This window comes from Amblyraja radiata, chromosome 2 (genome assembly GCF_010909765.2).
Source record: "Amblyraja radiata isolate CabotCenter1 chromosome 2, sAmbRad1.1.pri, whole genome shotgun sequence".
Taxonomy (NCBI): Eukaryota; Metazoa; Chordata; class Chondrichthyes; order Rajiformes; family Rajidae; genus Amblyraja; species Amblyraja radiata.
In genome coordinates, this window is record NC_045957.1 from 129,005,665 (window position 1) to 129,019,320 (window position 13,656).

At 40.6% G+C, this 13,656-nt stretch overlaps 1 protein-coding gene across 1 annotated transcript in view; it reads left to right on the top strand.

The window, feature by feature from the left end:
• Window positions 1-375: 375 nt before the first annotated feature.
• spag6 (sperm associated antigen 6) overlaps window positions 376-13,656 on the top strand; it is a 102,889-nt gene continuing 89,608 nt past the window's right edge. Inside the window, exons 1-3 of the mRNA XM_033015524.1 lie at window positions 376-653; window positions 745-1,285; window positions 3,707-3,802. Of these exons, the coding sequence (XP_032871415.1) occupies window positions 1,261-1,285; window positions 3,707-3,802 (121 nt within the window). The 5' untranslated portion in view covers window positions 376-653; window positions 745-1,260. The remainder of the gene's footprint in view (window positions 654-744; window positions 1,286-3,706; window positions 3,803-13,656) is intronic.

A 13,656-nucleotide genomic window follows, 5' to 3' on the forward strand; every position in this document is an offset into this window, starting at 1 on the left:
AAAGCATGGTTGTAATCTCACGAAAACTTTATCGTGAACTCTTTCGGCACCAGAAAATGTGACTTAATGTAGAATAAGCGAAACATGCTTGGTTTAATCTGCACATCGAAAACTAAATGTTTAAATATTCTATTTAAAACACGTTTTTTGTTATTGTTAATCTCTGGCGTTATATCTGTATGGACAAATTTGTATAGCTTTAGTTACTGGAATAACCGGTTAATCCTTTAAATTAAAAAAAATACATTGTCAATATTCTAGAAAGTGAATGTACATGCAGTGTAAACACATTACGACAGGAATTGGTGTTAAAGCTTTCATTTATCCTGATACGACTGCTTGTAAGAAAATAACAGAAGTTTTTTCTGCGCAGGAATTCTGTGCATTGTTCAATGGTTCATGAAAAAAATGAAAATTATATGAACGACATGCCTGGAAAAGATCAAGTTGAAACAGTCATTGCTATACATCTTTGCAGACTATTGTCGAGAAATCAAAAGTTATGATTAATCAAATTAGATGTCGAAATTCTAACAACTTTCATGTTCTTGAAAATGTTTTAGATCGATCTCCAAGTCGCATTTACTGCCACTTCAACCACTTTTCCTGCATTAATATTGATATATTAATATATTTGCTTTTAAATGCATTCGGTGTTTTGCTCCACATTAATAAATGACATTGGCTCCCAAAAGATCAACGCTTAACCGATTTTACAATGTTATATGTCTAATCTACTTTCAGATGAAAATCGGCAGTGTCGTACTGAAGAGAATTTGCATAACCAAACATGTTTTCAGTAGAAAATGTGGTAGAATGAAAAACATTGCCCGTGTGTGCAATTCTAAAATAAAGTCGGATTGGTGTCCTGCTTCAGAACGATGCACGACAACACCGACGCTTCCTTCTCCGAATTCCTGTCTGTCAGAGATGCAAGATTTATTAAACTTAAGTAACAATAAACTGAGTTGCAAAAAAAGCCCACGCGCGGATTGCTTCAGAAGGACGATGCATGAATAAAGAACGTGGACTCGGCCAACTGGGTCGGGCGGGCTCGCGCGACGTCATGTCACAAACACCAAGCGCCGACCTCTGCCGAGGGCCCGGCTAGAAATCTCTTCCGGTTCGTCGCCGTGGCAATCGCGGCACAGCACAATTCTCAGGGCTGCTGGTGCTGGTGCTGGTTGCCTTGGAGACGAGGGAGCGCGGCCCTGGCTGCAGACGGATGCGAGCGGCTGCACAGATCCACACACGGTCACCATGACCCAGAGACTCGCATTGCAAGGTAATGATATCTCACCAATTTGAAACCTGTTTTTGCAAACTATTCTTAAGAAGTGAGTTAGGTGGAAGCTGTTGCCGTTAGCTGTGGGAAGAGGGGCACTTAAAATGTATCATCTGAAATTGCGAACAACTTTTTTATAAGGGCGACTTACACCTGTCTTGCACCTTTCCACGTCTCGACTGTGGTCGTTAAGCGTGGTCAGCGCTGTGTACAAACAGACCACCTACTTGTACACTGACTTTATACAAAGTTCCTGTCTTGCACCTTTCCACGACGATATCACAAAGTGCTTTACGGTTCAGGAAGACTGTCGTCGTTAAGCGTGGTCAGCGCTGTGTACAAACAGACCACCTACTTGTACACTGACTTTATACAAAGTCCCATTGATATAGCAATGTTACAAAATTTTGAGATTAAAAAAATCAAGTCTGCAATTTATCCCATCAGATAAAGCATAAAAAGAAGTTTAATTTGAGACCTAATTCACTTTCATATCTCAAGTATTAAAAACGTTATGGCCATTTTCATACTCGGAAATTAGCATCTTGTTCCCTATTGATTTTCTATGGACATAACAAAAAAAGCTGTGATCGTGGACAGCCAAAAGCCCATAACTTTCTTAAAAATTAAGAGAACTGAATGAAATTTTCAGTTATCATAGATTGAAGCATTCTGAAACAAATATAAAACAATCGTACTTGGATGACCTGAAATTAAAGCATATAATTAGTTAGTTACCCAATTGTAGCTAATTCCAAACTTCAATAACTAGATCTAAACATCTATCCATTTCTTAAGAAAAGATTAACATTTTTAAATAGCCTAAGTGTCCAAATAACATTCACAAAGAATTCACAGTAAAACATGATTTTAAAATCTCATTTACATTAATTTATAGGCCAAATGGAAGGAATTTAGTGTTCAATTGCTGTAAATTAATGGCTATTTAAATCAGCTTTCGAGTGGGATCCTGTGGAACGTGCTGGTTTAGAACGTTCCCATTGCGGTAGATTTGAAGCCCAAATGCCCAGAAAAATACTGCTGGATTTAATGGGGCCCCAAATTAGCTACTCGCAACATTAAACTTTGTATAAAGGGATCTTAAGAAGCGCTTTTTAATGTAAAAATAAACAACCTACATTCCGTTGTTCCGTGTATGAGATCCGGCCCGTGGTCGGCGGTCGCGGGTTTGGAGGATAATTTTTAAACTACTATAATAATTAAATAAACCCGCTAAATATAAAAATATCGCCAGCGAACAAATCTCCAAGCGATTTATCATCAGCAACTCAGCAGGCTGAACAAGCTTGATTTGAACAGCCTAGGGAAAATCGCATTTTAAACCCGCCCCCCTCTCAACGGCGCCAAAATCGCACACACCGGCTTGGACAGATCTGCAGCGACGCTTAAGGTAGGTTTTGCAACATACCTACAAATTGATAACGGTGTAAAGATGACCACAAGCGAATGGTATGTTAGCATTCATAGCAAAAGGATTTGAGTATAAGAGCAGGGAGGTTCTACTGCAGTTGTACAGAGTCTTGATGAGACCACACCTGGAGTATTGCGTACAGTTTTGGTCTCCTAATCTGAGGAAAGACATTCTTGCCATAGAGGGAGTACAGAGAAGGTTCACCAGACTGATTCCTGGGATGTCAGGACTTTCATATGAAGAAAGACTGGATAGACTCGGATTGTACTCGCTAGAATTTAGAAGATTGAGGGGGCATCTTATAGAAACTTACACAATTCTTAAGGGGTTGGACAGGCTAGATGCAGGAATATTGTTCCCGATGTTGGGGAAGTCCAGAACAAGGGGTCACAGTTTAAGGATAAGGGGGAAATCTTTTAGAACCGAGATGAGGAAAACATTTTTCACACAGAGAGTGGTGAATCTCTGGAATTCTCTGCCACAGAAGGTAGTTGAGGCCAGTTAATTGGCTATATTTAAGAGGGAGTTAGATGTGGCCCTTGTGGCTAAAGGGATCAGGGGGTATGGAGAGAAGGTAGGTACAGGATACTGAGTTGGATGATCAGCCATGATCATATTGAATGGCGGTGCAGGCTCGAAGGGCCGAATGGCTTACTCCTGCACCTATTTTCTATGTTTCTATGTTTCACATCTGTTTTGGGAATACTGGTTGAAGATAAATATCAACCTCCTCAGTTCTTCTAATTCAGCCTTGGGCTCTTTTGTGTTTCTTTGATTAAGCATTACAGGTCTTGGTTTAACATCTTGTATGAAAGGACATTTGTCAATGTGACTGTGAGGTTGTGCCTAACTTTTGTGCTGAAGTTTTGATACTATAAACCCACAATCTATTAAAGGTAGTATTTAGAATAGTTTTAGGATCCTGGTTTAATCATTATGCACATTAGTTCTTCAGTTTAAATAATTATTTTTTAATGTTTTTGCCACAGTGTTTGAGCAGTACCAGAAGGCCAGAACACACTTTGTACAAACAATTGCAGAACTCGCAACAAGACCACAAAATATAGAAACCTTACAAAATGCAGGTAAGAAGTAAATGTATTTCAGCTTTGAACACTAAATGCAGACATTTCACATTGTGGGGAGATAAAGATAGTTCATGAATATTTTAAGGTATGATCTTGTGTAGTTGTAAAGGATGTATACAGACATGTAAAGTGGCAATAATTTGATTAAAATGTTTTACCTTTAAATATAAATTTGAAGAATATTGTAAGAAAATTACAATTCAATGAATCTTTTGCACGTTTTTCCAGTTTTTAGTTCATGAGACTATCTACACATATTTAGAAAGGCAAGGATTAGAGATTGTGAGGATGGTTTAGTGCATGGGAAATCGTGTCCCACAAATTTGAGTTGATTCAGTCAGTTTAGTTTATTGTCACGTGTATCGAGGTACAGTGAAAAGCTTTTGTTGCATGCTAACCAGTCAGCAGAAAGACAATACATGATTACAATCGATCCCTTTACAGTGGATACTATTGACAGCAGATAGTAGTTAAGCACTGCTCTCTGGTTGTGGTAAGATGATTCAGTTGCCTGATAACAGCTGGGACAAATTACCTTTTGGCTGATTAGAGAATATGGGAGAAAATGGAGTGGCCAGGGTGCGTCCTTGATTATGCTGCTGGCCTTGCCGAGGCAGTGTGAGGTATAAATTGAATCAATAGAAGGGAGGTTGGTTTGTGTGATGGTCTGGGCAGCGTCCACAATTCACTGCAATTTCTTTTACGGTCTTGGATGGAGCTGTTCCCAAACCAAACTCAATGGTCCAATGGTCCTTTGTTGTCACGTGTGCCGAGGTACAGTGAAATTTGAAACTGTGATGCATCCTGATAAAATGCTTTCTGTGGTGCATCTGTAGAAGTTGGTGAGAGTTGTAGGGGACATGCTAAATTTCCTAAGGCTTCTAAGAATGCTTTCCTGGTCGTTGCTTCAATATGGGTGGTCCAGGAGAAGTTGTTGGTGATATTGACTCCTCGGAATTTGAAGCTTTCAACCATCTCTACTTCAGCACCGTCAATGCATACTGGGGTATGTGTACTGTTTCACTTCCTGGAGCTGATCACCATCTCCTTTGTCTTGCTGACATTGAGAGAAAGGTTGTTATCGCAACACCAGGACGTGAGATTCTCAATCTCCTTCCTGTACTCCATCTCATCATTATTTGATATCCGGCCCACAATCGTGGTGTCGTCTGCAAATTTGAAAATTGAATTAGATTTGTACATGGCTGCACAGTCGTGGGTGAACAAGGAGTAAAGAAGGGGGCTGAGACCGCATCCTTACGGAGCCCTGGTGTTGAGGATTATAGTGGAGGATGATGTGTCCCCTATCCTCACTGCTTATTGGGGTCTGTTGGTCAGGGAGTCGATGATTCAGTTGCAGAGATGATTGCTGACATCAAGTCCTGTGAGTTTGGTGATAAGCTTGGATGGAATAATGGCATTAAAGGCAGAGATTTGAGTGAAGGAGTAAAGTCAGAAATTTGAGTGAGTTTCTTGAAGAGGGAACGGAGAGGATTGACGAGGGCAGGGCACTAAATATTGTCTGAATGGAGTTTAACAAGGCCTTTCAATAGGTTCCAAATTGTAGACTTGTCTGGAATGTTAGATCACATGATCTAGGGTTAGCTATCCCTGGCTTGGCAATTTGAAATTGCCTTGGTAGAAGGAGTCAGAGGGTCCTAACGGAGAGCTGTATATTTCACTGGAGAACTTAGTGGTTCTCTAAAGAGATCAGTGGCAGGTCCACTGTTATTTGTCATGTATGGTGCATTCAGAAAGTATTCAGACCCCTTCAGTTTTTCCACATTTTGTTCCGTTACAACCTTATTCTAAAATGGATTAAATTCAATTTTTATCATGAATCAATACACAATACCCCATAATAAACAAGTGAAACAGGTGTTTAGAAATGTTTGCAAAGTAATTAAAAATAAATAAATGAAATATCACATTTACATAAGTATTCAGACCCTTTACTCCGTACTTTGTTGAGGCACCTTTGGCAGCGATTACAACCTCAAGTCTTCTTGGGTATGACGTTACAAGCTTGGCACACCTGTATTTGGGGAATTTCTCCCATTCTTCTCTGCAGATCCTCTCAAGCTCTCAGGTTGGATGGGGAGCGTCGATGCACAACTATTTTCAGGTCCCTCCAGAGATGTTCAATCTGGTTCAAGTCCGGGCTCTGGCTGGGCCACTCAAGAACATTCACAGTCTTGTCACAAAGCCACTTCTGCGTTGTCTTGGCTGTGTGCTTAGGGTCGTTGTACTGTTGGAAGGTGAACCTCTGGCCCAGTCTGAGGTCCAGAACGCTCTGGAGCAGGTTTTCATCAAGGATCTCTCTGTACTTTGCTCCCTTCATCTTTCCCTCAATCCTAACTAGTCTCCCAGTTCCTGCTGTTGAAAAACATCCCCACAGCATGATGCTGCCACCATCATGCTTCACCGTAGGTATGGTATTGACCAGGTGATGAGCGGTGCCTGGTTTCCTCCAGACGTGATGCTTGGCATTCAGACCAAAGAGTTCAATCTTGGTTTCATCAGACCAGAGAATTGTGTTTCTCATGGTCTGGGAGTCCTTTAGGTGCCTTTTGGCAAACTCCAAGTAGGCTGTCATGTGCCTTTTACTGAGGAGTGGCTTCTCTCTGGCCACTCTACCATAAAGGCCTGTTTGGTGGAGTGCTGCAGATATAGTTGTCCTTCTGGGAGGTTCTCCCATCTCCACAGAAGAATTCTGGAACTCTGGTCAGAGTCACCTCCCTGACCAAGGCCCTTCTCCCCCGATTGCTCGGTTTACCCAGGCGGTCAGCTCTATGAAGAGTCCTGGTGGTTCCAAAGTTCTTCCATTTAAGAATGACGGAGGCCACTGTGCTCTTCGGGACCTGCAATGCTGCAGAAATAGTTTTATACCCATCCCCAGATCTGTGTCTCACCACAATCCTGCCTCGGAGGTCTATGGTCAATTCCTTCGTCTTCATGGCTTGGTTTTTGCTCTGACATGCACTGTCAACTGTGGGACCTTATATAGACAGGTGTGTGCCTTTCCAAACCATGTCCAATCAATTTATTTTACTACTGGTAGACTCCAATCAAGTGATAGAAACATCTCAAGGATAATCCATGAAAACAGGATGAACCTAAGCTCAATTTTGAGTGTCATAGCAAAGGGTCTGAATACTTATGTAAATGTAATATTTCAGTTATTTCTTTTTACTTACTTTGCAAAAGTTTCTAAACACCTGTTTTTGCTTCTTCATTCTGGGGTATCGCGTGCAAATTGATGATAAAAATTTTTTTTAATCCATTTTAAAATAAGGCTGCAACATAACAAAATGTGGAAAAAGTGAAGGGGTCTGAATACTTTCTGAATGCCCTGTATATTAACGAATTGGATGAGAATATTGTTAACATGGTTGGTAGGTTTGCAGATGACACCAGACGTTTATGGAGTATAGAGTCAATAACGTTTGGAACTTTCCTTTATTTTTTTCACTGTAGATTAGGTTTTCTTTTAATCATTTGTCCCAATTTACCTTTTTCAATAACAAATGAAATAAAGTACCAAGTACAGGCTCATGTAGGGTTGGTTAGCAGTTTTGTTGTGCGTGGCCCCTTGGGCAAGAATGACCATAATATGGTTGAGTTCATCATTAGGATGGAGAGTGACATTGTTAATTCAGAAACAAGGGTTCTAAACTTAAAGAAAGGTAACTTTGAGGGTATGAGACGTGAATTGGCCAAGATTGACTGGCAATTGATCCTTAAAGGGTTGACGGTAGATATGCAATGGAAGGCATTTAAAGACTGCATGGATGAACTACAATTGTTCATCTCAGTTCAGCAAAATAATAAATCAGGGAAGGTAGTGCATCCGTGGATAACAAGGGAAATCAGGGATAGTATCAAAACAAAAGATGAAGCGTACAAATTAGCCAGAAAAAGCAGCCTACCATAGCAAAAGGATTTGAGTATAGGAGCAGGGAGGTTCTACTGCAGTTGTACAGGGTCTTGGTGAGACCACACCTGGAGTATTGCGTACAGTTTTGGTCTCCTAATCTGAGGAAAGACATTATTGCCATAGAGGGAGTACAGAGAAGATTCACCAGACTGATTCCTGGGATGTCATAGAAACGTACAAAATTCTTAAGGGGTTGGACAGGCTAGATGCAGGAAGATTGTTCCCGATGTTGGGGAAGTCTAGAACAAGGGGTCACAGTTTAAGGATAAGGGGGAAATCTTTTAGGACCGAGATGAGAAAAACATTTTTCAAACAGAGTGGTGAATCTCTGGAATTCTCTGCCACAGAAGGTAGTTGAGGCCAGTTCATTGGCTATATTTAAGAGGGAGTTAGATGTGGCCCTTGTGGCTAAAGGGATCAGGGGGTGTGGAGAGAAGGCAGGTACAGGATACTGAGTTGGATGATCAGCCATGATCATATTGAATGGCGGCGCAGGCTCGAAGGGCCGAATGGCCTACTCCTGCACCTATTTTCTATGTTTCTATGTTTCTAGGACTGGGAGAAATTCAGAATCCAGCAGAGGAGGACAAGGGCTTAATTAGGAAAGGGAAATTGATTATGAAAGAAAACTGGAAGGGAACATAAAAACTGACTGCAAAAGTTTGTATAGATATGTGAAGAGAAAGAGATTAGTTAAAACAAATGTAGGTCCCTTGCAGTCAGAAACATGGCCTACTCCTGCACCTATTTTCTATGTTTCTATATAATGGAAAAGATAATTAAAAAGACAAATGAAACAGTGCCTTTTATCTCATGAAGGTTGGAAATAATGGCTTGGATATTGTGGCTCTATTCTCAGCACACCAATGAAACTTTTTACTTTGCTTGGAAGTCCTGAAGTCAATATACTTTACTACAGCAAATTAGTTCTGCATGACGGCCTTCTGGTCGTAGGGAGCAGAACAAACTCTGCCCAGAAAGATGCCGATCTTTGACAGCCAGTAAGGCAATTCCCCAGGTCGATCTGGCTGTTGAAATACTGCAAATGTTTGTCATATTAAGATACTTGGAGAAAATGCAAACTATTTGAAATCTTTCAAACTGTTGAGCATTTTGTTTTAAATATTGAAAGTATACAAAGGAATCAAATGAACTACACGTGATCTTTTAATTGTTCTATATATATTAATGACTGCTGTACTACAACAAAGATTCATCAAATCAATTTCTGAAATAATGGACTGAGTACTGGGATTCATGAATAAAACGGCCTATGGTCTCTATTATAATTTTTAAACAATGAGAGATTATCTCATTGAAATGTACACAATTCTTGTCTATTTGGCAGGTTGGAGGTTGTTATGATAGCTCCTCAGCTGTAGTGCCTAATACCAACTGTCACAGTCCCAAAATGAGGGAAGTTCTTCATCCAGTGGACACTGAATCTTTAGTTAAAACAAATGTAGGTCCCTTGCTGTCAGAAACAGGTGAATTGATAATGGGGAACAAGGACATGGCAGACCAATTGAATAACTACTTTGGTTCTGTCTTCACTAAGGAATACATAAATAATCTGCCCGCAATAGCAGGGGACCGGGGCTCAAATGAGATGGAGGAACTGAGTGAAATCCAGGTTAGTCGGAAGTGGTGTTAGGTAAACTGAATGGATTAAAGGCCGATAAACCCCCAGGGCCAAATGGACTGCATCCCAGAGTGCTTAAGGAAGTAGCCCCAGAAATAGTGGATGCATTAGTGATAATTTTTCAAAACTCTTTAGATTCTGGAGTAGTTCCTGAGGATTGGAGGGTAGCTAATGTAACCCCACTTTTTAAAAATGGAGGGAGAGAGAAAATGGGGAATTACAGACCAGTTAGTCTAACATCGGTAGTGGGGAAAATGCTAGAGTCAGTTATTAAAGATGGGATAGCAGCACATTTGGAAAGTGGTGAAATCATTGGACAAAGTCAGCATGGATTTATGATAGGTAAATCATGTTTGAGGAATCTGATAGACTTTTTCGAGGATGTAACTAGTAGAGTGGATAAGGGAGAACCAGTGGATGCGTTATATCTGGACTTTCAGAAGGCTTTCTTTGCTACCTTCAGGTAGAAGTTACAGGAGCCTGAAGACTGCAACAACCAGGTTCAGGAATAGTTACTTCCCCTCAGCCATCAGGCTATTAAACCTGGCTCGGACAAAACTCTGATTATTACCAACCACTTTCTGTTATTTGCACTATCAGTTTATTTATTCATGTGTGTATATATTTATATCATGGTATATGGACACATTTATCTGTTTTGTAGTAAATGCCTACTATTTTCTGTGTGCTTAAGCAAAGCAAGAATTTCATTGTCCTATACAGGGACACATGACAATAAACTCACTTGAACTTGAACTTGAACTTTCGACAAGATCCCACATAAGAGATTAGTATGCAAACTTAAAGCACATGGTATTGGGGGTTCTGTATTGATGTGGATAGAGAACCGGCTGGCAGGCAGGAAGCAAAGAGTAGGAGTAAACGGGTCCTTTTCAGAATGGAAACGTAGAAACATAGAAAATAGGTGCAGGAGGAGGTCATTTGGCCCTTCGAGCCAGCACCGCCATTCATTGTGATCATGGCTGATCGTCCCCTATCAATAACCCGTGCCTGCCTTCTCCCCATATCCCTTGACTCCACTAGCCCCTAGAGCTCTATCTAACTCTCTCTTAAATCCATCCAGTGATTTGGCCTGCACTGCCCTCTGTGGCAGGGAATTCCATAAATTCACAACTCTCTGGGTGAAAACATTTTTTCTCACCTCAGTCTTAAATGACCTCCCTTTATTCTAAGACTGTGGCCCCTGGTTCTGGACTCACCCAACATTGGGAACATTTTTCCTGCATCTAGCTTGTCCAGACCTTTTATAATTTTATATGTTTCTATAGGATCCCCCTCATCCTTCTAAACTCCAGTGAATACAAGCCTGGTCTTTTCAATCTTCCCTCATATGACAGTCCCGCCATCCCAGGGATCAATCTCGTGAACCTACGCTGCACTGCCTCAATCACAGCTAAGTTACAGAGAAAGGTTGAACAAGTTAGGGCTTTATTCTTTGGAGCGCAGAAGGTTAAGGGGGGACTTGATAGAGGTCTTTAAAATGATGAGAGGGATAGACAGAGTTGACGTGGATAAGCTTTTCCCACTGAGAGTAGGGAAGATTCAAACAAGGGGACATGACTTGAGAATAAAGGGACAGAAGTTTAGGGGTAACATGAGGGTGAACTTCTTTACTCAGAGAGTGGTGGCTGTGTGGAATGAGCTTCCAGTGAAGGTGGTGGAGGCAGGTTCGTTTTTATCATTTAAAAATAAATTGGATAGTTATATGGACGGGAAAGGAATGGAGGGTTATGGTCTGAGCGCAGGTATATGGGACTAGGGGAGAATACGTGTTCGGCATGGACTAGAAGGGTCGAGATGGCCTGTTTCCGTGCTGTAATTGTTATATGGTTATATGGTTATATGGTTATAAAGAGATTAATAGATTTCTGGATTACAAAGTGAACCACGAGAAATGGGGAAAGTTGCATTGAGGTAAAAGATTAGCCGTGATCTTATTGAATGGTGGAGCAGGTGTAAAGGGATTGCAAGTCTTGCTCCTTTATTTCTTTCTTATGTTCTTACAAGCAATACAAGTAATTAAATTCCTCCCCCGTTCAAATCAATGAAGATGCTGCTTTTGCACCAGGTCTGAAGCAAAAAAGATGGAACGAAGTAGGTTTAAAATGATATACTATGTGTGCATTTCTCCACGGGAATTATTTGTATGTTATCATCCCAACTTTCTGCAGTGACAAATCGACTAATGCAGTAATTTGGTGCCTTGCGTTGTTTTTGACAGTCATTCCTCACAATTTTCAGTTTTTGTTTCTGACATAATAGAGAATTCAGAAAAAGAGAATTTGTACCTTTGTTTGGGGTTTATTGATTTAAGGATCAATATGTATTTATGTTTTAAATTAAACTTTAAAACACATTTAACTTATCCCTCTAAATACAACATTATAAATGTTTTTGAAGTTTGACGAACTAAGCCTTTTAAAGCACAAATTGCGACATGTTCTGCTGTGGGACTGAGGTTATGTGGTCGTTTTGAGAGATTAATCCACAAAATGTTAGTGTGGCCATAGGACTAGTATAGGGAATGAGTATGTAGTAGGAGACGGAAATCATGAAAAAATTCACATGCTGGAAATCTGAAATAAAAACAAATTGTGGAAAAACCTAGCAAGTATCCATGGAAAGATAAACAGTCAATGTTTTGGGTCTGACGATCTTCATAAAATCTGAGAATGAGGCAGATTAGATTGAGTACAATTTAGCCTATGTACTGAGCGAGACCTAGTGTATATATATGAGAAAACCTCGACTCTGCAGTGGTGGTACTTCCTCAGTCAAAACACAAGTTTTGAGGTAACCAGCAGTTGGGCTCTGGCAAGCAGGCACTGCTTTTGAGACAGGAGTGTGTAGAGCAAAAATAAGATGAAATCAGTAAATTAATAAAATAAAGCTTGTTGTTTTGAATTTAAAGTCAATGCTAGGTTGTTACATTCAAAGGAGTTGCTCATGCTTTAGTCAGAGGATAGGAGATGATGTGTTGCTCTATGAACCCTAACCCTGAAACATAGTGCGAGGCTTTATGTAAAATTTCTGAATGTAATACTTTCATACTGTTACTTCCTAGCCCCACTACATTAAAAGCTTTGAATGTAGGATAAACTGTTGTTGTTGCAGCAGGATACTCAATTGTGCTTTAGCAGAATTCCCAGTTCAGCTTTTCCCAAGGTAATTTTCCAGTTCTTTAAGATCCTCCAGCAGGCAAAGTTGATATATTTTTGTCTTTGATATCTGAGTGTTTTATTTCCTATTCTGGCAAATTTTGATTTAAATCTTTTTATTTGAATTTCACAGCAATTTGCATACATACAATGATAACAGACAGTGACAGTCAAGGCATAATTGTGCAACAGTATGTAAGCGACCCTCAAAGCCCTTACCCTTACCCACCTTCAACCCACCCGAATCAGGTCGGAACCAAACGGGGTCAAACAACACTCACATACATACACATCCACACAAATATGGTAAGATAAACGAAACAAAAAGTACTAAAAATAAATAAAAAAATAAAATAAAAAAATAAAAAAAGAGGGTCACTAATAACAGTAAATAAGTAAGTAATTAAATAAATAAGTGTGGGGAGGGGGGGGGGGGGGGTTAAGGGGAGAGCAGCTGCAGTAGAGCAGAACAATGGTGGGGAGCACTCAGTCCTCTTCCGAGTCCGGGGACAAGTTGAGAGAATTAACAAGTTCCAAGAAAGGGTTCCATGTATCTAGGAATGTTTTGGTAGAGCCTTTGAGAGAGAACCTAAGTTTTTCAAGCTTTAAATTGTAAAGCACCTCCTTAATCCAGCGGGTGTGTGTCGGGGGACAGGTGAGCCTCCAGTTAAGCAAGATCAGTCTCCGGGCTAACAAGGTTGTAAAAGCTAGAACCCGTTTCACCGCAACAGAGAGATTGGTGTGGGGAGGGGTACCGAAAATGGCTGACAGTGGGTTTGGAGGAATAGTCTGGCCGTAGGCTCTGCTTATCAAGTCGAAAGCACTCCTCCAAAAGGCTGCTAGCTTAGGGCAAGACCAAAACATATGGCTATGGTTGGCAGGAGATTGATTACATCTGTTGCAGGTGTCCCTAACAGCGGGGTAAATTCTAGATAATCTTGCATTTGTGTAGTGGACTTTGTGAAGGACTTTGCATTGGATTAGGCCATGACGGGCACATATGGAGGAAGAATGGATCAAATCCAAGGCAGAGTCCCATTGCTGGTCTGTTAGTTTCGTATTCAGCTCACCCTCCCACGCAGCTTTTAATGAG